The sequence below is a fragment of the Chiloscyllium plagiosum genome, unplaced genomic scaffold (assembly GCF_037043375.1).
Source record: "Chiloscyllium plagiosum isolate Xiang-an unplaced genomic scaffold, Cpla_swu_hap1 HiC_scaffold_5, whole genome shotgun sequence".
Lineage (NCBI taxonomy): Eukaryota > Metazoa > Chordata > Chondrichthyes > Orectolobiformes > Hemiscylliidae > Chiloscyllium > Chiloscyllium plagiosum.
Window position 1 is genome coordinate 123,062,382 of NW_028270143.1, and position 25,990 is coordinate 123,088,371.

General features: G+C 46.7%; 1 protein-coding gene across 7 annotated transcripts in view; it reads right to left on the reverse strand.

Moving 5' to 3' along the window:
• Positions 1-25,990, reverse strand: part of LOC122550332 (pituitary adenylate cyclase-activating polypeptide type I receptor-like) — a 293,382-nt gene that overhangs the window by 14,332 nt on the left and 253,060 nt on the right. For 6 of the 7 annotated variants that reach the window (XM_087987625.1, XM_087987620.1, XM_087987619.1 and 3 more), the window contains one exon: positions 24,681-24,761. The exons of the other annotated variant lie outside the window; for it this stretch is intronic. In XM_087987625.1, coding sequence (XP_087843751.1) covers positions 24,681-24,761 — 81 coding nt within the window. The remainder of the gene's footprint in view (positions 1-24,680; positions 24,762-25,990) is intronic. 7 annotated transcript variants of the gene reach the window in all.

Consider the following 25,990-nt stretch of genomic DNA (forward strand, 5'->3'; position numbering starts at 1 on the left):
GACGAGGGAGTCACGGAGGGAGTGGTCTTTTCAGAACGCTGATAGGGGAGGGGAGGGAAATATATCCCTGGTGGTGGGGTCCGTTTGGAGGTGGCGGAAATGACGATGGATGATACGATGTATATGGAGGTTGGTGGGGTGGTAGGTGACGACCAGTGGGGTTCTGTCCTGGTGGCGATTGGAGGAAGGAGCAGCAATAGGCCATTCAGCCCCTCTATCCTGTTCTACTATTTAATACAATCAGGGCTGATCTTATCTAGGCCTCACCTCCACTCTCCTGCCACCCTCCATAGCCCTCTAAGCCGTTACTAATTAAAAATCTATCTATCACCTCCTTCAAATTACTCAACATCCCAACATCCACCACACTCTGGGGGAGTGAGTTCCACAGATTCATGAGTAATGGCTCCTCATCTCTGTATTAAATCTGTCACCCTTTATCTTAAAACTACAATCTCTCGTTCTGGATTGCCTCACATGAGGAAACATCCTCTCTACATCTACATTTGCCAATTCCTCTTTAGCAGCTTATAAACCTCAATTACATCTCCTCTCATTCTTGCAAACTAGTGACTTCAGGCCTAAACTGCTCAAGCTCACTTCATAAGGCAAACCTTATGTGGGCAGCACGGTGGCACAGTGGTTAGCACTGCCCACAGAGGGAAATGGGTCTGGGTGGGTTACTCTTCGGAGGTTAGGTATGGGCTGAAGGGCCTGTTTCCATACTGTAGGGAATCTAATCTTAAAAAAAAACTGGTCTCTGCAATTAGTCCAGTGACTGTAGAAATTGTAAGGAGAGTCAGCCAAGTGGACCTAATAGAACCAGAGTTCCCTGACTGAGGCTGTTAACCTGGACCAATCAGGGAGCCCTGGCTGACAGGTATAAACAGGAGTGTTTCTGCTCCTGGGCCTGGCCAAACTGGCCATAAACAGGTCCAGGCAGCGGGCCGTGGAGGGGGTTGTTAGGGCCGACTGCCTGCCCCTCTTCCGTGGTTACGTTAGGGCCCGGGTGTCCTTGGTAACCGCGACCAACACCCTGGAGTTGTTCAGGGAGAGGTGGGCGCCGCAGGGAGTGGAGTGCATCATTTCTCCCTCCAACTCTATTTTGATTTAGTCCCTACCCTCCCCTTCACTGTTTGGTCACATAGCACTGCCCTTTGATGTGAAGGGCAGTGCTTGTCACTGGCCATTCGGGTGTTTCGTTTCTTCCTGGTGGTGGAAACTGTATAAAGATTCGTGCACTTTGTGTCTCTCAAAAAGCAAGAAGGAAAAATAAAACAGGAGTGACAGGGGTTCTGTTCCCTCGGAGATCTGACTCTGAGGGAGCTGGATCAGTGTCAGGGACTCTCCGTGTGTAAGTAAAGGGCGACTTGATACCAGCCTCTGTGGATTTTCAGTGACTCTCCTCTGAACTGACTCCAGTGCGATCACCTCCCTCAAAGGGGACCAACACTGTACAGGTGATCTGCCATCTCTCTTTGGGGCTCTGCCTGTGCCACCCCTCACAACTCGAATCCTTTCGCCAGTTGGCGAGAGCTGGGGGTCACACTGAGCTAAGTGAGGTGTGTTACTGTCCGTGCTGGGCGGTCACCATTCAGAGGGAAGTGCCGAACTGAGGACGTGCTTCGAAACAATAAAGAGGAAGGTTTCGCATTCAATTATCTTCGAGGGGGAGGGGGGAAGCAAATAATATCTAAAAACCGAAAGAACAGTGGAGGCTGCAAATCAGAAACAAAAATTGGATGTTGCTGGAAAAGCTCAGCAGGTCTGGCAGCATCCGTGGAGAGAAATCGGAGTCAACGTTGCTGGATCCGGTTCTGAGGAAGGATCACCAGACCCGAAACGTTTAACTCTGATTTCTCTCCATAAATGCTGCCAGACCTGCTGAGCTTTTCCAGCAACTCCTGTTTTGTGAGGAAATAATGCAGTTGGCTATGGGTCATGTGGTGTCGGTAACTGGATTGCAATGGAGAGAGACCCAAACTGATACTTTAGAATGGAGGTTCAAATCAAGTCGGTTAAATAAGATTCAATCTTATTAAATGGCAGACCAGGGTGGCATGGTGGCTCAGTGGTTAGCACTGCTGCCTCACAGCACCAGGGACCCGGGTTCGATTCTCGCCTCGGGCAACTGTCTGTGTGGAGTTTGCACATTCTCCCCGTGCTCCAGTCTCCCCCCACACTCCAATAATGTGCAGGTTAGATGGATTGGCCATGGGAAATTGCCTGTAGTGTTTGGTGCATCAGTCAGGGAAAAAGTACAGGAAATAAGGGAGTAGGTCAGGGTGGGTTACTCTTCGGAGGGTCGGTTGGGACGAAGGGCCTGTTCCCACATTGTAGGGATTCTAAGGAGGGCTGGATGGCCTTATCTCGTTCCTTGTTGGTTTTTTGGGGGTACTCAGACACATGAATTCAGTGAGTAAAGATCTGGAATCAAAGGCTAGTCTCAATGATGGTGACCATGACAACCATCATATGTTGCTTTAAAAGCCTGCTTGATTCACTGATGGGAAGGAGATCTGACACCTTCACTTGGTCTGATCTATGTGTGACCGGATATGGACTATCCGACTCGATGCTGCAACAACAACCTGCACTCACATAGCGCCACTGACACACACTAACATCCCAGACAGTTTGCAGAGACGTCACAGGGATATTGTCGCCTCTGGAGTCAAAAGGAACAAAGGGGCGATCTAATCAAGGCACACGGCATGAATAGATCAGGTAGTGACAAGACACAATCTCTTCCAAGGGAGGGAGAGACTGGGTTAAGGGGACAGGCGTCGGAGAATCTGGGGCTGGGCTCTGTGGGGGTGACCTCAAGAAAAACCAGACCTCCACGGATGCTTGTTGAGGCCGGGGGAGGGGAGGTGGGGGGGTAGGGGTTGGGATTTTGAAAACTTCATAACTCAGACGCAAAGGGGATTAATCAAAGGTTTCAAAAGCCCAGGGGACTAGCTATGATACAGAGTAGGCACAGTGGATTAAATGGCAAAACAGGCCCGAGGGGCTGAATGGTCTATTCCTGTTCCCTAGGTAATCAGAGAAAGGACAAATTATCCTTTCGTCTCTTGCAGAATGGGAAAAGTGTAATGAAAAATATCTGCTGTACCACCCTCAAGAGCAACAGACCCCCACTGAGTGACACACTTGAGAATTTGCAAAAAGCTGATCAGCTCCACATTATAAATTTGTAATACCATTTAGCAAACTGGGAACAACATGGTGGCTCAGTGGTTAGCATTGCTGCCTCACAGCGCCAGGGACCCGGGTTCAATTCTACACTCAGGTGACTGTCTGTGTGCAGTTTGCACATTCTCCCTGTGTCTGTGTGGGTTTCCTCTCACAGTCCATGCTAAATTATCCTGTAGTGTCCAGGGATACCTAGGCTAGGTGGATTAGCCATGGGAAATACAGGGTCTGGGTGGGATGCTCGTCAGAGGGTTTTATGGGCTTGATGGGCCGAATGGCCTGCTTCCACACAGTAAGGATTCTATGATCAGTGACACAATGGGATTCCATGCTTTTAATTATTGAAATATTTCTTTAAGATACATACGTTTTGTAAGTGAGGCCTAGCCATTATAGACAGGCACATGTGTCTGTGAAGGCCATTTCTGTTCAGTATGTTGGATAACACTGTAGTCGGTTCCAGTCCCATCTGGTTCAGTAACGCCTTGATGTGTCAACCTTACTTGGTTTGACCTCCAGACCCACAGCAACCTGATTGGCCCTTAACTACCCTCCGAACTGGCCCTAGCCAACCACCCAGTTCAAGGGCAACTGGGGGTGGGCAATAAAAGTTGGATGCCTACATACCATGAAAGAATAAAGTAACAGATGGCTTGTAGGCATGAGCTTTACTAAAAGGGTTGATGGCATGTAGCTGATGGTTCACAATGATTCATGTTTCGAGAATATCCGCATGAATTGCAACTAATATTCACTCTCATCTGGTGCAAAAAGAAAACAGGAAACATGGCTCGACCATGGCTAACAGAAGCAATTAGGGACAGCATTAGATCCAAAGAGGAGATGTGTAAAATTGCCAGAGCAAGCAGCAAGCCTAAGGACTTGGAGCATTTTAGGATTCATAAAAAAAACAGAAGTCAAGAGAGGGAAAAGAGATTAAGAGAATAACATTCTAAGAACATAGAAACTGACTGTAAAAGCTTCTGTAGAAATGTGAACAGAAGATGATGAATAAGTACAAATATAGGTCAGGTGCTGGAGAAATTATAATGGGGAACAAAGAACTGGCAGTGAATTTAACGCATATTTTGGTTCTGTTTTCACAAAAGAGAACACAAATATTCTCCCAGAAGTGCATGACGGACAGGATAAATGGGACTTTTTCCAAGTGGCAGCCAGTAACTAGGGGTGTACTGCAGGGATCAGTGCTTGGACCCTAGTCATTCAGCATGGATATAATTGACCCGAATAAGGGAACTAAATGCAACATTTCTGAGTTCTCTGACAACACAAAACTGGGTGGCGTTGTGAGTTGTGAGCAAGGATGCTTCAGGGTCATTTAGACAAGTTGAGTGAGGGGAAATATGTGGCAGATGTAGTAGAGTGCGGCTAACTAGAAAGGTCAACCTACTTTGGTGTGATGAACATAAAGACAGTATTATTGAAGTTGTGATAAATTGAAAAGTGTGGATATACAGAAGTCCTTGTACACCAGTCACTGGAAGTAGACAGGCAGGTTCAGCAAGCAATTAGGAAGAAAGATGGCATATTGGCCTTCATTGCAAGAGAATTTGAGTGCTGAAGTAGGGATGTCTTACTATGGTTATGCAAGGCCTTGGTGAGACCAAACCTGGAGTAATATGTACAGCTTTGGTCTCCCTACCTAAGAAAATATACACTTGCCATAGAGGGAGTACAGTGGAAGTTCAACAGGCTGATACCAGAGATGACAGGAATGTCCTGTGAGGAGGGATTGGTTCAACTGGGCCTGTACTTACTAGAGGATAGAAGGGTGACATAGGATCTAATTGAAACATGTAACAATCTAACAAGGTTGGACAGACTAGATCCAAGGAGAATGCTTCCTCCTGGTAGGGGGTTTAGAATCAGAGGACGCTGTCTCAGGATACAGGGTAGACCATTTAGGACTTTTGGGAGTGAACCTGTGGATTTTTTTACCTCATAAAGAGGTCAAGTCCATGAATAGATTCAAGGAAGAGGTTGATAAATTTGTAGATCTCAAAGGGACAAGGAGAGCCAGCAGGAACATGACGATGAGATCAAGGGTCAGACCATGATCATTATGAGGAGTGAAGCAGGCTGGAAGGGCTGAATGGCCACTCCTGCTCCTTTTTTCCTACAGATGTTGTATTGGATTAACAACAAGAAGGTGCTGAGAACTCATGATCCCTGTTTCAGAAGACACAGAACTGAGTTTAACAAGTCCTGTCACTTGTGAGGCTGGAGTCTAAAAGTGGCCGTGGATTTTGCTAGCCCACGCTGGGCTGACCCAACTGCATATTGTGATGCACCTCAAAGTCCAAGAGCCTGCCACACTTGACTCCATTGACCCAAAACCAAGCCAGGCAATGGGGGGGATGGGCAATACGCGTTGGGCTGGCGCAAGCACTAAGAACAAATGATCACCTTTAGATGATCATTTTGCCAGCACTGTGGGACAGAAATCTTCAGAAATGTTTTTACAAACATCCACTTGAGAAATTACCACCTCCGAGTTCCAAACAATCATGAGTCCAGATCTGCGCAATTACCTGAAACCTGATTGACAATATCTTCGGCTCTTAATGAGGCACAACTGAAGGATGAATATTGAGAAAATACACTCTAGATCAGAGTGGTGCTGGAAAAGCACAGCAGGTCAGGCAGCATCCGAGGAGCAGGAAAATCGACGTTGCGGGCAAAAGCCCTTCATCAGGAATGAGAATTGAGAAAATATATCCCACTGGTTAGGTGGCCGGGGGTCTGTTTCTACCTTCAATGTTCATTCAAGTACATTCACAACACAACTGCCAAGCAATGATCACCTTCAACAAGAAAGCACCAAAACATCGCCCCTTGACATTACCACCACTGAATTCCCCCTGTCAATATCCTGGGGGTTATCATTGATCAGAAAATCAACTGGAATCACCACATAAACGCCGGGGCTACAAGAGCAGGTCAGAGGCTAAGAATACTGCTGTGAGTAACTCAACTCCTGACTCCCCAAAGCCTGTCCACCATCTACAAGGAACAAGTCAGGAGGGTGATGGAATACTCCCCACTTGCCTAGATGGGGGCAGCTTCAACAGCACTCAAAAGCTTGACACCATCCAGGACAAAGCAGCACCCGCTTGATTGGCACCACATCCACAAACATCCACTCCCTCCCCCACCGACACTCAGTAGCAGCAGTATGTACCATCTACAAGATGCACTGCGGAAATTCACCAAAGATCTTCAGACAGCACCTCCCCAAACCATGACCACTTCCATCTAGAAGGACAAGGGCAGAAGATACATGGGAACACCACCCCCTGCAAGTTCCCCTCCAAGCCACTCACCATCCTGACTATATATGGCCATTTCTTCAGCGTCCACTGGGTCAAAATCCTGGAATTCCCATTCGAACTTCCACCCTTTCCTTGTGGGTGTACCCTACAACGTGTAAAATTCAAGAAGGCAGCTCACCATTGCCTTACCAAGGACAATTGGGGAAGGGCAATAAATGTTGGTCCAGCCAGCAATGCCCATACACCATGACCAAAGAGGTAAAATGACTGTTGTTACTGTGGGGAAAGTGTGTTAAATTTGTTATGTTAGGTGTGCTGCATCTGAGGTTCTTTGGGATGGATAGGAATTGATGTGGTAAATAACCAAAGCCACAGCCAACTTGGTAGAAAGTGTTTCTATTGATATAGTGTGCCTTACAGCATTATCACTTTTGCACTTGTCAAGAAGTGTGGTAATCCATCAGCTCATCAAAAGAAGGAGAAGGATGGGACAATCACTGGGAATAACTCCGCTGCTCTCCCCTGCATGGTGTCACAGGCTAATACTTTGGGGAGGGGGGTGCTGAGGTAACCTTGGATAAGTCGTTCAGTCAGTCTCCGCGTCCTCTGACTCTGCTGCACTCGCTCACTGGACTCAGTGGCCTGAAGTCCCTTCACCTGACAAAGGAGCGGTGCTTCAAAAGCTTGTGATTTCAAATAAACCTGTTGGATGATGACCTGAGGTCATGTGACTGCTGACATCTTAAGGTAAGGCTCTTTTCAATGTTTTCATCCATTTCCAACATCAAACTGGACAATGTGAGGAAGCACCATTTTGCTTTTGTGATTAAGTCATATTTTCCAATTTATCAAATGGTGAGCTGGATTCCCTTATCAATAAGATTCTTGCATAAGGCCTTGGGCCTTCCTAATCTCCCATTACCTCGGAATCGGATTAAAGTTGACATCGTACCAAGGATAGCTGACCCATACTGAGGTCAGAGGTTGGTGTTCAGGAGCGTGTGAAAGGAGGGAAGAGGCAGGCAGGTTTCGGAGGGACGTTTGGAGGTTGGGGCCCAGAGAACTGAAGGCAGAGCCGCCGTCGATAAAGTGAACAATAAAAAAATCTGGGATGCGGAAGAAAATCTGAGCAGCATAGGGGCTGGTCAGCTGGGTCTGGAGGGGATTAACGGAGGATAAGGAGTGGCAAAATCATGGATACATTGGAAAAACAAGGATGCAAATGTTTAAAACTGAAGTATTTCCAGACCGGTTGGGAACATAGGAATGATGGCAGAAAGGATATCGGTGAGTTCAAACATAACAACAGAGTTTACGCTGAGCTCAGGCCGATGGAAAAGTGGCAAGTGGGAGACAAGGTACAGGATTCTGGAAAGGTTCCCTTCAGCGCCGGCACCTGGGCATTGTTGGCTAGGCCAGCCTCTCTTGTCCATCTCAAGGTAACATTGAGCAGTAGAGCTATCTCCTTGAACCGCTGCAGTCCAACTGGTGTAAGTCCGCCCGCAATGGAGGGAATTCCAGGATTGTGGCCCAGCGACAGTGACGGAATGGCGATATATTTCCAAGTCAGGATGGTGAGTGTCTCGGAGGGGAGCTTGCAGGGGGTGGGGTTCCCATTTATTGGCTGCCCATGCCCTGTTGGCAAGCCCCACCTGCCTATCCTCGGCATCCCGCAACGTTCCAGTGAATCAAAGATGACATTCCTCCAGTTTGTGCTGGGATTGACTGGAGCACTGCAGCCTGCCAAGGACAGGCACGTGGGGCATGTGAGCGGGACACTGTGTTAAAATTGCTGGCGACGGGAAGGTTGGGTCATGATCACTATTTCCCAAACGCCCCTCCCACTCTGATATTCTCCAATTGGACCAATAACCTTATGGGGGCATACACTAGTCCAGTGGGAAGAGGGTTTAAACTGGAGGGACAGGGGGGATGGGAACCTAGGTGGGGGTGGGGGGGGGGGGGGGTAGAAGAGTGGGGAAGACAAGGTTGGAGTCAAGATTAGAGCAGTGCTGGAAAAGCACAGCAGGCCGGGCAGCATCCGAGGAGCAGCAAAAGCGACGTTTCGGGCAGGAGCCCTTCATCAGGGGTGGAGAGGAGAGACAGCAAATATAAATAAGAAAGAGGGAATGGTTGTAGGAAGCGACTGAGGAGGTTTCTGGGAGAAATCAGTTTGCTCACCACAATCGGGAACGGGATTCCGGAGGTCCCAGCGTCAACAAGCAGTGACGGCAAAATAGGGAATGTGGGAACAGGGAAAAAGGAGGGACGGAGGGTAGGCTGGAGTGCTGATGGTGAACAAAGAAATGCTCACCTTCCAACAGACAAGAAAGAGATCAGGGCAGGGTAAAATTGTATATATAAATGCACAGAGTATAGTGAATAAAACTGGCGAACTGGAAGCCGAAATTGTTCGAGGGGGATGTGACACTGTAACATTGACAGAAACATGGCTCAGGCCAGAACAGGACTGAATGTTTAACAAAAACAGGAACTGCTGGTAAAGCTCAGCAGGTCTGGCAGCATCTGTGGAGAGAAGTCAGTGTTAACGTTTCGGGTGCAGTAACATGGGGCAGCACACCAGCGCAGTGGTTAGCACTGCTGCCTCACGGGGACCTGGGTTCGATTCCAGCCTCGGGTGACTGCCTGTGTGGAGTTTGCATATTCTCCCAGTGTCTGCGTGGGCTTGCTCTGGTTTCCTCTTCCATGGTGTAAATGTAGAGTGACAGGGGAATAGGTTTGGGTGAGTCAGATGGTTGGTGTGGACTTATTGGGCCAACTGGCCTATTTCCACACTGTAGGGATTCTAGGATTTCCTGCATCCACAGCTCTTTTGATTTTTATTTGGCTTAATAACTGGATTATAAAGTTTTTAGTGGAAACAGGGTGGCTAAAAGGGGAGGAGGTGTAGCAGTGTTGGTCAAAGATTACATCCTTGCCCCTGATCGAAATGCAGTTCCTAAATTAGAATCTACGCGGCTAGAGGTGAAAAACAGAAAGGGTGCAGTGACCATGTTGGGTCTTTCTGTTGACCTCCATAGAGTGGGAAATGGAGACCACTTGCAGACAGATGATGGAAATGTGCAGGACTAAAGTGGGCTGTGATATTTGAGATGCGGAAGAAAATCTGAGCAGCATAGGGGCTGGTCAGCTGGGTCTGGAGGGGATTAACGGAGGATAAGGAGTGGCAAAATCATGGATACATTGGAAAAACAAGGATGCAAATGTTTAAAACTGAAGTATTTCCAGACCGGTTGGGAACATAGGAATGATGGCAGAAAGGATATCGGTGAGTTCAAACATAACAACAGAGTTTACGCTGAGCTCAGGCCGATGGAAAAGTGGCAAGTGGGAGACAAGGTACAGGATTCTGGAAAGGTTCCCTTCAGCGCCGGCACCTGGGCATTGTTGGCTAGGCCAGCCTCTCTTGTCCATCTCAAGGTAACATTGAGCAGTAGAGCTATCTCCTTGAACCGCTGCAGTCCAACTGGTGTAAGTCCGCCCGCAATGGAGGGAATTCCAGGATTGTGGCCCAGCGACAGTGACGGAATGGCGATATATTTCCAAGTCAGGATGGTGAGTGTCTCGGAGGGGAGCTTGCAGGGGGTGGGGTTCCCATTTATTGGCTGCCCATGCCCTGTTGGCAAGCCCCACCTGCCTATCCTCGGCATCCCGCAACGTTCCAGTGAATCAAAGATGACATTCCTCCAGTTTGTGCTGGGATTGACTGGAGCACTGCAGCCTGCCAAGGACAGGCACGTGGGGCATGTGAGCGGGACACTGTGTTAAAATTGCTGGCGACGGGAAGGTTGGGTCATGATCACTATTTCCCAAACGCCCCTCCCACTCTGATATTCTCCAATTGGACCAATAACCTTATGGGGGCATACACTAGTCCAGTGGGAAGAGGGTTTAAACTGGAGGGACAGGGGGGATGGGAACCTAGGTGGGGGTGGGGGGGGGGGGGGGGGTAGAAGAGTGGGGAAGACAAGGTTGGAGTCAAGATTAGAGCAGTGCTGGAAAAGCACAGCAGGCCGGGCAGCATCCGAGGAGCAGCAAAAGCGACGTTTCGGGCAGGAGCCCTTCATCAGGGGTGGAGAGGAGAGACAGCAAATATAAATAAGAAAGAGGGAATGGTTGTAGGAAGCGACTGAGGAGGTTTCTGGGAGAAATCAGTTTGCTCACCACAATCGGGAACGGGATTCCGGAGGTCCCAGCGTCAACAAGCAGTGACGGCAAAATAGGGAAGGTGGGAACAGGGAAAAAGGAGGGACGGAGGGTAGGCTGGAGTGCTGATGGTGAACAAAGAAATGCTCACCTTCCAACAGACAAGAAAGAGATCAGGGCAGGGTAAAATTGTATATATAAATGCACAGAGTATAGTGAATAAAACTGGCGAACTGGAAGCCGAAATTGTTCGAGGGGGATGTGACACTGTAACATTGACAGAAACATGGCTCAGGCCAGAACAGGACTGAATGTTTAACAAAAACAGGAACTGCTGGTAAAGCTCAGCAGGTCTGGCAGCATCTGTGGAGAGAAGTCAGTGTTAACGTTTCGGGTGCAGTAACATGGGGCAGCACACCAGCGCAGTGGTTAGCACTGCTGCCTCACGGGGACCTGGGTTCGATTCCAGCCTCGGGTGACTGCCTGTGTGGAGTTTGCATATTCTCCCAGTGTCTGCGTGGGCTTGCTCTGGTTTCCTCTTCCATGGTGTAAATGTAGAGTGACAGGGGAATAGGTTTGGGTGAGTCAGATGGTTGGTGTGGACTTATTGGGCCAACTGGCCTATTTCCACACTGTAGGGATTCTAGGATTTCCTGCATCCACAGCTCTTTTGATTTTTATTTGGCTTAATAACTGGATTATAAAGTTTTTAGTGGAAACAGGGTGGCTAAAAGGGGAGGAGGTGTAGCAGTGTTGGTCAAAGATTACATCCTTGCCCCTGATCGAAATGCAGTTCCTAAATTAGAATCTACGCGGCTAGAGGTGAAAAACAGAAAGGGTGCAGTGACCATGTTGGGTCTTTCTGTTGACCTCCATAGAGTGGGAAATGGAGACCACTTGCAGACAGATGATGGAAATGTGCAGGACTAAAGTGGGCTGTGATATTTGAGATGCGGAAGAAAATCTGAGCAGCATAGGGGCTGGTCAGCTGGGTCTGGAGGGGATTAACGGAGGATAAGGAGTGGCAAAATCATGGATACATTGGAAAAACAAGGATGCAAATGTTTAAAACTGAAGTATTTCCAGACCGGTTGGGAACATAGGAATGATGGCAGAAAGGATATCGGTGAGTTCAAACATAACAACAGAGTTTACGCTGAGCTCAGGCCGATGGAAAAGTGGCAAGTGGGAGACAAGGTACAGGATTCTGGAAAGGTTCCCTTCAGCGCCGGCACCTGGGCATTGTTGGCTAGGCCAGCCTCTCTTGTCCATCTCAAGGTAACATTGAGCAGTAGAGCTATCTCCTTGAACCGCTGCAGTCCAACTGGTGTAAGTCCGCCCGCAATGGAGGGAATTCCAGGATTGTGGCCCAGCGACAGTGACGGAATGGCGATATATTTCCAAGTCAGGATGGTGAGTGTCTCGGAGGGGAGCTTGCAGGGGGTGGGGTTCCCATTTATTGGCTGCCCATGCCCTGTTGGCAAGCCCCACCTGCCTATCCTCGGCATCCCGCAACGTTCCAGTGAATCAAAGATGACATTCCTCCAGTTTGTGCTGGGATTGACTGGAGCACTGCAGCCTGCCAAGGACAGGCACGTGGGGCATGTGAGCGGGACACTGTGTTAAAATTGCTGGCGACGGGAAGGTTGGGTCATGATCACTATTTCCCAAACGCCCCTCCCACTCTGATATTCTCCAATTGGACCAATAACCTTATGGGGGCATACACTAGTCCAGTGGGAAGAGGGTTTAAACTGGAGGGACAGGGGGGATGGGAACCTAGGTGGGGGTGGGGGGGGGGGGGGTAGAAGAGTGGGGAAGACAAGGTTGGAGTCAAGATTAGAGCAGTGCTGGAAAAGCACAGCAGGCCGGGCAGCATCCGAGGAGCAGCAAAAGCGACGTTTCGGGCAGGAGCCCTTCATCAGGGGTGGAGAGGAGAGACAGCAAATATAAATAAGAAAGAGGGAATGGTTGTAGGAAGCGACTGAGGAGGTTTCTGGGAGAAATCAGTTTGCTCACCACAATCGGGAACGGGATTCCGGAGGTCCCAGCGTCAACAAGCAGTGACGGCAAAATAGGGAAGGTGGGAACAGGGAAAAAGGAGGGACGGAGGGTAGGCTGGAGTGCTGATGGTGAACAAAGAAATGCTCACCTTCCAACAGACAAGAAAGAGATCAGGGCAGGGTAAAATTGTATATATAAATGCACAGAGTATAGTGAATAAAACTGGCGAACTGGAAGCCGAAATTGTTCGAGGGGGATGTGACACTGTAACATTGACAGAAACATGGCTCAGGCCAGAACAGGACTGAATGTTTAACAAAAACAGGAACTGCTGGTAAAGCTCAGCAGGTCTGGCAGCATCTGTGGAGAGAAGTCAGTGTTAACGTTTCGGGTGCAGTAACATGGGGCAGCACACCAGCGCAGTGGTTAGCACTGCTGCCTCACGGGGACCTGGGTTCGATTCCAGCCTCGGGTGACTGCCTGTGTGGAGTTTGCATATTCTCCCAGTGTCTGCGTGGGCTTGCTCTGGTTTCCTCTTCCATGGTGTAAATGTAGAGTGACAGGGGAATAGGTTTGGGTGAGTCAGATGGTTGGTGTGGACTTATTGGGCCAACTGGCCTATTTCCACACTGTAGGGATTCTAGGATTTCCTGCATCCACAGCTCTTTTGATTTTTATTTGGCTTAATAACTGGATTATAAAGTTTTTAGTGGAAACAGGGTGGCTAAAAGGGGAGGAGGTGTAGCAGTGTTGGTCAAAGATTACATCCTTGCCCCTGAACGAAATGCAGTTCCTAAATTAGAATCTACGTGGCTAGAGGTGAGAAACAGAAAGGGTGCAGTGACCATGTTGGGTCTTTCTGGAGTGGGAAGTGGAGACCACTTGCAGACAGATGATGGAAATGTGCAGTACTAAAGTGGGCTGTGATATTTGGGGATTTCAGTTACTGGAGACTGGGAAACCAGTAGAGTGTGGGGCACAGAAGGGAAGAAACGTGTGCTGGAGAACTTTCTGGAACAGTGTATTTTCACTCCGACTAGAGAGGAAGTTGTGCTGGATCTGATCCTTGAAAATGAGGCAGGACAAGTGGGGAATGTCAGAGTCAGGGGGAGCATGTGGGAAATAGCGATCATAACACAATAAGGTTCAATATTAAGTGGGAAAAGGATTTATAAAAATCAGTCAATGGTTAAGATGCCAGACCGGAAACGGGTAGATTTTAGTGGTCTCAAAGTTGAGGTGGAGCACGTTGAATGGAAACACAATTTGGTGGATAAAACAGTAAATGGAGAATGGAAGAATTTCAAAGGAAAGATGAATAGAGTGCATAATAATCACAATAGATATCAGGAAGAGTATCCTCAGCTGTTCAGTGGTTAGCACTGCTGCCTCACAGCACCAGGGTCCCAGGTTCGATCCCAGCCTCGGGTGACTGTCTGTGTGGAGTTTGCACATTCGCCTTGTGTCTGCGTGGGTTTCCTCTGGGTGCTCCGGTTTCCTCCCACATTCCAAAGATGTGCAGATCAGGTGAACTGGTCATGCTAAATTACCCATAGTGTTCGGTGCATTAGTGAGAGGGAAATGGGTCTGGGTGGTTTACTCTTCAGAGGGTCGGAGTGGACTTGTAGGGCCGAAGGGCCTGTTTCCACACGGTAGGGAATCTAATCTAATCTAATTGCAGGAGAGAGTCTAAGGCTAGAATAAGGAAGACAAAGAGAAAGTCTAAGGAAACGATGGCAGGTTCCACTGAAACAAATAGCAAGATGCCCTTCAAACACATTCATGGTGAAAGATTAGTGAAGGGTAGAGTGGGGTTCATAAGGAAAAAGTAGGTAAGCTGCTCACTAAAACAAAGAACAGATAACAGTGATAGATAAAGGAGGTGCTAAAAAGGCTGGCAGCACTCCAGATAGAAAAGGTGCCAGGTCCAGATGGGATGCATCCCAGATTCCTGAGAGAGTTAATGGAACAAACCGTAGAGCTGTTGACAGAAGATCTCCCAAGCCTCCCTGAATACAGCACTAGTTCCAGGGGCCTAGAGAATGGCAAACGTGACACCATTGTTTCAGAAAGGGGCAAAGGAAAACCCAGGAACTGATCGATCTATCAGTTAGACAGCAACGGTGAGAGAATTGATGGATGCCATCGCATGGGATAAGATGTGTGAACACCCAGAGAAAAATAAGGTAATACTGGATGGTCAACACGGCCTTGTCAAGGGCAGGTTATATCTGACAACTTTAATTGAGTTCCATGGTAATGTGACACAGGCAGTGGATGAGGGTTGAGCTGTGGATGTTGTATACTCGGACTTTCAGAAAACATTTGATGTCGTGTCACATGGCAGGTTGGTTAGCAAATTAGAAATGTTTAGGATTGTTGAGTTTTTGCTCGCATGGATTAGAAGTTGTCTAAAAGATTGCAAACAGGGTAGGTACAGACGGACATTTCTCAGATTAGAGATAAGCTGGAAGTGCCCCAGGGATCGGTGTTGGGACCTTACTATTCCTGATGTATATAAATGATTTGGAGATGGGGGTTGAGGTTAAAACGGCTAAATTTACACATGGTACGGAGCTAGAGCGAGTAGTGCGTTGTGAGGATGACGCTGAGTGATTTCAGAGGGACATTGACCAGTTGGCCAAGTGGGTAGATGCCTGTCAGATTAATTTCAATGCAGAGAAATGATGGGTAAAGCATTTTGGTAGATGGAACATAGAGAGAGATGATGCAGGCTCAATGGTACAACTTTGAGGGGAGGACAAGAGCAGAGGGACCTCAGGGTTCATGTGCATGATTCTCTGAAGGGGATTAGGCAAGTTGAAACAGTTGTTAAAGCAGCTTACGGAATCCTTGTGTTTAGAAATAGAGGCAAGGAAGTGATGCTCCACCCTTACAAATCATTGGAGGGACCACATTTGGAGTATTGTGCTGGGTTCCCAGCAATTTATTTAAGGAAGGATATTAAAGTCCTGGAGAAAGTTCAAAGATTGACTAGAATGATACCAGGAATGAGAGATTTCAGATACAAGGAGAGATCGGGGAGATTGGGCTGATTCTGCTTGGAGCAGAGAAGATTACAAAATGACCTGACTGAGGTATTCAAAATAATGAACATTTCAGACAGAGCAAAGAAGGATAATCTGTTTCCACTTGTTGGTATGTTAGTAACTAGGGGACCCAATTACAAGATTGTCAGCAAGAGAGCTGGGAGTGAGATGAGGAGAAATTTCTTTACTCAGAGAGTTGTTGGGATTTGGAATGAGCTGCTTGGGAGAGCGGTGGAGGTAGATTACAGAGGAGGGTTCGAAAGAGAGCTGGATTGATAATTGAAAGGGATGAAGGTTACAGAGATGGAGTTGGATTGTGGGACAAGCTGGGGAGCTCTTTCAGGAGCCGGTATGGACACGATGGGTCAAATGGCCTCCTCCTGTTCTCTAAAGTTCTATGATTCTAGAAATATCGAATCCACCAGAGGAAGGCAGAGGAAACGAAAGTGAGCAGTTAATAGAGCTGGAATACAAAAATGAAAGTGCAAATATGTCAAAAAAGACAAGTCTAACAGCATCATATCTGAATACACAGAGCAGTTACAGCAAGGCGGATGAATTAACAGCGCGGTTATAGCTGTGAACAAATCCAATATAATTGCAATTACGGAGACATGGCTGCAAGGTGACCAAGACTGGGAGCTGAAGGAGCCTTCAGTCTTTAGGGAAGACAAGCAAAATTGAAAAGGAGATAGAGTGCCATTGTTTGTGAAAGATGAAATCAATGCTATAGTGAAAAGATAGCGTCCCAGAAATCTCAGCGTGGTATCACTCTGCGTGGAGCTAAGAAGCAACAAAGCAGTCAAAGACACAAGTGGAACTTGTGTACAGGTCTCCAAATGGTGGTGGTTAGGTACGGGATGGCGTTAAACAGGAAATTAGAGATGCACAAACATGGGTACTACAGTGATTTTAACCACTGGTGATTTTAACATACATCTGGGCTGGCCAAGCCTTACTGTGAAAGGTGAATTCTTGGAGTGTGTACAAGGTAGTGTTTTAGACAAGCAAGTTAAGGAACCAACCCAGAAATGGGCGAACCTAGATTTGGTTTGGTGCAGTGAGGTGTTAATTATTTTCTTATGAGAGATCTATTTAGGGAAAAGTGACCATAACGTGATAGAATTCATCACTGGAATGGCAAGTGAGCAGGACTAATCCCAAACTAGGTTCCAAAATCTAAACAAAGGAAACTATGAATTCTTGAGGAATGTGTTGGCTACAAGAGATCGTATAATGTCATTATAGGGGTTGTCAGTGAATAGGCAATGATTAATAGTTAAGGAATGAATGTGCTTCATTTAGAAAACAGAAATGCAGCAGATTGTTTAAATGATGATAGATTGGGAGCAGCTGATGTACCACAAAGGGACCTTGCTGTGCTGTTACAATGGTCGCTGAAGATCAGAATGCAGGTGCAGCAGGCAGTGCAGATGGTGAATGGTCTGTTGGCCTTCATAGCAAGAGGGTTTGAATACAGTAGCTGGGATGTCTTGCTGCACTTGTCCAGAGCCACGCCTGGTGTACTCATCCAGTTTTGCTCTCCATATCTACTTGCCATAGCCGGACTGCAGCAAGTTGACTCCTGCGATGACAGTTCTGTCACACGAAGAGAGAGGTCGAGACTCGATGGGCTGAAGGGCCCCTTCTGTACTGTGTGATTCTATGGTTCAGCTGGGCCTGTATTCAGGGGAATGAGAAGGAACCTCTGGTTCCCCTGATGTTTCCTTTGGGGTGGAGGGGGTTGGAGTCTCGAACCAGGGGCTGGAGTTTCAGGACAAAGGGTAGACTATTCAGCACTAAGATAAGGAAAGATTTCTGCACTCAGAGGGGAGTGACCCTGCGGAATTCTCGACCACAGGAGGCTGTGGAGACCAAGTCACTGAATATATTCATGAACAAAAAAGGACGTATTTGAAAAGGCTAAAGGGGGAATGTTGGAACCTGGTTTCGAGATAAAGGTCAGCCATGATCATACTGAATGGTGGAGAAGGTTCAGCAGGCTGAATGGCCTACTCCTGCTGCCTGTTTCCATGGAATACAGACAGCAACATGCTGCCCACACAGGCTCACGAGCTCTTTAGAACCTGAGGCAGTCAAAACAAATACAATTGCAAGAAAGAAGAGCAACACATCAGCAGGAGCTGCAAGTGTGTCCAATATAGCTCTCAGTTTTCAACCGCTTCTTTTCCCCCCCACACCTACAATCCTCACCTCCCACCTTACTCCATCTTCCTGAAGAAGGGCTAATGCCCGAAATGTCGATTCTCCTGTTCCCTAGATGCTGCCTGACCTGCTGCGCTTCTCCAGCAACACATTTCCATCTCTGATCTCCAGCATCTGCAGACCTCATTTTCTCTCCATCTTCCGCTCCTGACCTCCCTTCCTCATCACCACCTGCCCACCTTGGCTCCTGTTCCCAAATTCTGTCCTTACCTTTGAAACCTCCACCATGGGCCTCTCTCTTGGCTTCCATACTGAAGGTGTACTGGAGTGCTCAGCTCCCCCTGGGTGGCAGACCGTAACACTAGGAGCAGACGTCGGCCATTCAGCCCATCGAGTCTGCTCCGCCCTTCAATGAGATCATGACTGATTTGATCATCCTTTTGTTTTACATTGCTAGATGTTGGTAGATGAGATGTGGGTGTCACTGGCTGGGCCTGCATTTATTGCATATCCCTAGTTGCTCAAATGGCTGTTAAGATTCAACCAAATTGCTGTGGGTCTGGATTCGCATGTAGGCTAGCCTAGGTATGAGTGGCAAATTTCCTTCCCTAAGGACATTAGTGAACCAGATAGGTTTTTACGCAGTTGCTAAGTGGTTACTCAGTCAACATTAAGCCAACATTTTATTTCAGATGTTTTGTATCTAAATTTCCACCATGATGGGATTCGAACACATGAGAAGCAGCACATTGACTTGGGCTTTTGGATTACTCATCCAACGATATTACCAGCCACCTCCCCCAGGGCTCAACTCCACTTACTTGCCCTTTCCCCACAACATACAAGGTTGGTCTGGACAGCTGCATGAGTAGGTGGGGAGCAGAGGGACACAGATCCTTTGGAATTGACCGACAGGTTTAGACAGTGGATTTGGATTGGCTCAGGCTTGGAGGGCCGAAGGGCCTGTTCCTGGACTGTAAATTGTCTTTGTTCTCTTTGTTTAACTCTTGATGCCCTTAGCCATGAAAAATCTCTCTATCTCAGTCCTAAATATGCTTAACAACCCAAACACGAAAAGGATCACACAGATTCACTCCCCTCTGAGAGAAGAAATTCCTCCTCATCTCTGTCTTAAATGGGTGACCCGTCTCATTCTGAGATTGCCCTTTCTCGTCCCAGACTCTCCTACAAGGGGAAACAACCTCTCCACATCTACCCTGTCCCATCCCCTAAGGATTTTGTGTGTTTCAATAAAGTCTCCTCTCATTCCTCTAAACTCCGACGAGTACTTGACCAACTTTTCTACCTCTGATATGAATAAGAAATAAAACTAGGCCACTCAGCCCTTTGAGCCTGTTCCATCAATCAATAAGATCATGGATGTTTTTAACTTCAATTCACCATTGCTGTATATGCCTGAAAATCGTCTATCCCCTCGGTGATCCAAAGTCCATCCCCCTCTGCCTTCAACATATTTAAAGATTCTGCATTCATTGTCCTTCGAGGAAGGGAATTCCAAAAACTCTGAGAGAAAGAATATAAGGATCATAAGTCACTCCCTTTATTCCTGGGTGTGGTGGGAGTACCTTCTCAGCTCTGTCGCCAATGCCAATACATCTTTCCCAGGATAACCATCCACTGTATTCCAGCTGTGCTCTGACTAGTGCTTTGTACAGTTTCAGCAAAAACCTCCCTACTTGTATACTCCATTCTCTTTAAAATAAAGGTCAATATTCCATTTGCCTTCCCTGTTACCTGCTGACCTTGGACGCTTACTATTTTTTGAGATTCATAGACAAAGACTCACAAATCCTGTTGCATTCTGTAGCCTTTCCCTGTTTCAATAATATTCACCTCTTCTGTTCTTCCAGCCAACATTCGTGACCTCACATTTTCCCACATTATGTGCCATCTGCCAAGTTTGTGCCCATCTGTCCATATCCTTCTGCAGACTCTTTGGGTCATCCTCACCACTTGCCTTCCCATCTATGTCTGTATCGTCCAGAAATGTGTTGATAGCACACTCACTTTCCTCACCCAAGACATTAACGTATATTGTTAATAATTGTGCCCCAGCACCGATCTCTGTGCTGCTCCACCAGTTGCCATCCTGACAATGCCTTCCATGTCCTAACCCTCTGCTTTCTATTAGTTAACCAATCCTCTATCCATGCCAATGTACTAACTCCAACACTGTGAGTGCTTATCTTACTCAGTAGCCTAATGTGTGACACCTTGTCAAACACCTTCTGAAAACCCAAATATATTTCTTTCACTGCTTCCACTTTATCTATCCTGCTTGTTATATCCTCAAGGAATTTGAGTAAATTTGTCAGGCATGATTTTTCACCTTCAAGAAGCCATTCTTGATTGTTGTACATGCTTCTAAGTATTCTGATAATACAACTTTTATAATAGACATTAACCTCTTCACAATAACAGACATCATGCTAACTGTTTTATAGTTAACCTGAGACAGGTCTCTTTTCCTTTCAAATAAAGTTGATACATTAATTGTTGTAGGTGTTTGTGCCTGCATTAACAAACCTCTGCCATTAAGTACAGACTTTATCAGGAAAACTTAATTTCAACTTTTATTGCAGCAATGTTTATATTGTGACTCTGCATTTTTATATTTATTTTGTTTTAAAGGTTATTTTAATTATGAATGTAGAAATTTCAGAACATGCATCATTTCAACTTAATACTGTTTAAAAGTTATATGAAAGGTCCTGAAATATCAAATTGCACGGTACTTCTTATATATTTCATGGTTCGTTTTATTTTGAAAGTTATTTCGGCTGGAAATATACAGCACTGCACGCGTGGTGTTCAGTCTTGCAATATTTCAACCAATATATTGTCTTCTTCCAAAGCAGAACGTGTCTGCAGGAACCTAACTTTGGATTTAACACTGACTTCTATGGGAAATCATGCTTCACATAAAGTTGTTTCACTGAAAGCCATTTGTCTAAAAGTATTTCAATTCAAGTTGATATTTTCAGGAAGGTAACCACAACTTCAGGTGAGGAGTCACTGTAGTGGGAGCTGTGGGGTGGAAGCTACAGTTCGATAACTACTCGAGCCTCCTACTTTGGGACACGGGAGTTTTATGTCACTGAGTTAGCAAAGGAATTTGTACATCGGACATGAACTCTCCTGCCCTACCAATCGAACAACATCTCACTTCACCTCGTGAGATGAGGGACATGTTAACTAAGGAGTCAGTTACAAAAGTACATTGAAAGGTTTGGATATGATACTTGCCCAGAGCACTACCACATCCATGCTCAGAAATAAACAATTCTCAAACAGCAAAATCATAAACTGGAATGTCAAAGTGGGCTCATTCAAAGAAAAGGGAAGAAGGTGCCAGACATGAGTTGGGGGAATGCCTTTAGGAATTCAGGCACTGATATTCCAAACTATCCAAGTATGACACATATTTTGACTATTGCGCGCGGGGTTATTTTATAGTGTCTGATTTGTAAAGAGGTTGATGTAAAAGAGCCAGATGTTTGTACGATGTTGTGCAATCACAACGAGAAAGAGAAGGGATGTTACAGAATGGGGTAACTGCTTCGGCAAGTAGGAAAACTTTGCTGATTCAGGCTGAGGATGCATTTTCTGATAACCATCGTTGGTTGAACACTAGACTCTCATTTAAAGGTGTTACAATGCTGTCACTTTAAGAAGGTTATTTTGACCTTGTTTTTTTTTGAAGAGAGGTCGTAAGGACAGAGGTGCTGAAGAGTCTAGGTTAACTATGAAAGGGCTTTTGCCCGAAATGTCGATTTTCTTGCTTCTCGGATGCTACCTGACCTGCTGTGCATTTCCAGCACCACTCTAATCTAGACTCTGATCTCCAGCATCTGCAGTCCTCACTTTTGCCTAATGGGAGGGGAGTGGCCAGTTCTCCCAGTTCAGGCTTTTTCTAGTTTGTTTTAGCTGCAGCAGTCACAAGATGTTAGAGCTCAGGAGAACTGGTAGTTTCAGTAGAGGATTCCTCTGACTTTCTATGAAATATCTCTCTGGATGCTGCTCCTCATACCTGTAAGAATCTGTGTTTGAATTTACTTTGTTGTCATGGGATGTCTTAATGGGATACTACTATATTGGAACAGTTAATTAGTAATAGTTACTGTATCGGGTCGGTTAAGTTTACCAATAGTTAAGTTATTCTAAATTCTGGTTTATTTTGTTCATGTTTCAACCGTAATGTTTAAATAAATTATTTTATGCTTAAAGCCGAATGGTTTGACCAGCTGCATCACACCCGGAATATCCACCTCACAACTGCCTTTAAAATAATTGGAGGGAGGTCTGGCCTGGTCCATAACGAAGGTTAAAGGGGATATTAATGAGAGTACTGAAGGACAGTGATCGGTTAACGCCTTGTTTGAGGTGCTGTTGAAGTTACTGGTTTCCATGGGCCCAATAGCAACTATTGATGTTGCAACCATGATAAAGGATGGGTGCCTGATTGACCTTATGGACCAAAAAATGGAAGGTGTTGGGCTCAGCTCGTGTGTTAATCCAAGGATGAAATAATTGTGAAATACTGATCTCTGTGAAACTGATTATCCGCAGGAAATGGGTGACTCTGTGTCTACCGCAAGAGGCCTATGTTTTAAAGTGAGAGAGACATGGTGAATGGGTACATGCGATGCCATTCAGAACTAAGGGCTTGGAGGATTGGAGAGAGATGGCAAGGAACTGCTACAAATATACGCAGAGCTTACAGTTCACCCCTGATCCTGCAGGCAGATGAGGAAGTCCATAACACTTGCTCAAGTCCACTGGGGGAACCTACAACACTATTGGAAAGACTAACTGAAGGGTTAGTTAGGATATTACATTAGGAAGTTATGCCAGTGCTGGGTGAGGAACAGTCCTGGGTAACTAGTAATTGAAGAGTGTGATCCTTCACACAAGATGGGACCTAATTCAATCAAGAGATTCAAAGTTATCAGGAGAGGCCAGTCCCTTGTTGCGGTAACATTGACATGAGTGCAGGGAGGGTGTCTTTGATTGAGGAAGAGAATTCCCCACCCTCATCCCCTTTGACTCCCTCATGAGTCAATAATCTATCTACCTCAGCCTTCAATATTTCCGAGGTCCCTGTCTCCACTGCTCTCGAAGGAACTTAGTTCCAAAGACCCACAGCACACTATAGGGAAAAAAAAAATTATCTCCTCCTCTGTGTCTTAAACAGGGGAAACCTTTACATTTAAACTGTGGTCTCTGATCCAAGTCTCCCTGTCAGTAGGGGGAGCCACCCCCTCACAATCTCGCCAGAATATTCATGGCCTTGATCAATAGATTCATCAAAGTTTAGGAAGTGAAGGTGTTGGACTCGGTTAAAATTCAGCTCAGCCACGATGTGACAGAGCGATGGAACACTGCACCAGTTCCAAGGGCAATGGTTGGCTGCCCAGCAACACCCATGTCCCATGAATGAAGGTGTTGAAGTGCTGTGTCTGTCCCCGACTGGAGATAATGTCCTAGTAGCATCATTGCTGGATCGTTAATCCAGAAACCCAGGTAATCCTCTAGGGACCCGGGTTCAAATCCTGCCACAGCAGATGGTGGAATTTGAATTCAATAAAAATCTGGAATAAAGATGATCATCATGACAAAGAAATCTTTGTCAATTGTTGCCAAAATTCAGTGGTTAGCACCAGGGACTTGGGTTCGATTCCCAGCCTCGGGCGACGGTCTGTGTGGAGTTTGCACGTTCTCCCCGTGTCTGCGTGGGTTTCCTCCGGGTGCTCCGGATTCCTCCCACAGTCCAAAGATGTGCAGGTCAGGTTGAATTGGCCATGGGAAATTGCCCGTAGTGTTCAGGGATGTGTAGGTTAGGTGCATTAGTCAGGGGAGATGTAGGGGAATGGGTCTGGGTGGGATAGTCTTTGGAGGGTTGGTGTGGATGTATTGGGCCAAATGGCCTGTTTCCACACTGTAGGGATTCTAATTCTAATTTTCCTCGCCTATCAGTTACTGTGGGAATGATGGGAGAAGGCTGTCTCATTCTGACAGGGTGTCTCCAAGTTGGGGAATGGTTGAAATGGATATGTCAAGCAGACCCTTCAGCACTACCCACCCAACTCCCCCCCGCCCCAAATATCTACTTGACTTTCTAAAGACCATCTCTTCAATGCTTGGAGTGCATGTCCAGACTGTTTATCTCATTGCCGCTTGTTTGATAATACTGTGAACTGGTGTACGACTCACAACAGTGTCTACCTCCTTGGATGTGAAGTGCTTGGGGATTTCCAGAGGTTGCGCAAGGTGCTATATAAATGCAACTTCCCTCTTCTCCCCAATACAAGGGATCTTCTATTGTTGACCCATTGTGTACAACCTCACAACCAAACTGCAGTACAAAGCCAATTTCATCCAAATGCAATTATTTCAAACTGAACGGTAAATCTGACCAGTTGAACATACCGTTGTTAGATAATACACCATTCTGGCGGTGAGATTTTACACTAATATTGGTTAGCTAGTGCAATCATTCAACCACTAAGGCACTCAATCTTTCCCTTATCTGAACAGGTCTTTGTTAAGACAAAAGGATGGTTCAGAAATTTTGCCCCACACAATCCTAAACTCATTGACAGGTCAAGATTGACCCAGGATTGGTAGCCCCCCATCTCTGTCTTTACTTATCTACAACCCTAGTGGACAGAAAGGTACATATTAATTTCTTCCAGAAACACAAGGGTAAAGGATGCAAAGATTCCACGCATGCAGTCACAACAGATATCAGTTCATTGGGGAGGGAGGTTTCACTTTGACTTACAGGGTAATGGTAGATAGTTCTGACATCTTGCACACATGCTGGTTAACTCTCTGGGGCTTACAGTAGCATTTCTGCACACAGCTGTCAAACACGGCAAAGTTTATATTCAGTTCATTTACGGCAGATAGAATCAGCCAGAGGGGGAGAGGAAGGTGGAAAGGAAATAACATGATGAATGGCAACGAGCATGAGAGAGAGAAAGAGAGAGAGAGAATAAAGATGAAATCAACTACATTGCACTTCCCGACAAGAGTCAGTAATACAGTATTGCATTTTACACACAGTTACACACACACAGTTACACACACACTCACACAGATACACTCACACACATACACACACTGACAGACTTACACTCACACAGACACGCATATACACACACGCGGACACACTCGCACCCATACACACACACTCACAGACACACACACACTCACACAGCCACAGACACAGACATACACTCTCATACCCACATACACGTACCTGCACACACAATCACATGTGCGCGCACACACACACACCCTCAGACACAGGCACACACACTCACACAAAATGAAACACAGACAGACACACACTTACACACGCAGGCACATGCACACTCACACACACACTCATACCCACACATACATACACACACTCACACATACACTCTCATACCCACATACACGTACCTGCACATCCCCCACATATAGCCCCCCTCACACACACCCCCACACACACACGCAAACAGACACATGTCCCCCAACATACACACACACGCACACACATTTAATCTCAATGTCTAACTTCAGCAATGGATGATAGTACACAGCACCTCACAGCGGAAAAGCACGTCAGACTGTTAGGGGGAAGGTAAAGCTAACCCTAACCCTCCAGGGGAAGGACAGTAAGTGGAGAGATGCCCACATCCTGCCAGTGAATACAAAAAAAACCCGAAGGTAATGGGCACAGACGGAATGGCTCACTCCATGTGGCTCAGTTAGCAGGGCTCCTGTTTCTCCCTCAGGACGGGGGTGTGGAGGGAGGGAAAGGGGAGAGGTTCGGTGTGTGGGGAGTGGGACATGTGGGGGAGGGGAGTGGGTGGCGGTCCCAGCCTGGGATCACTGGGTCCTGGAAGGGGGCCCTTGCAGCTTAAAACCAGGTGCTGGTCACTTTGCAAAACCCTCCCAGAATTCCATTTTCCAAAGGAATGTCAACAGCCATGTTCCCTGACCCTTGCTCCGTCCAAACGTTATCCTCCCCCGCTCCCCCTTTCCCAACGCAGTTCTCTCCCTGACCCCTTCCCCATCTCCCACCGGGGCAGCCACCGGGCC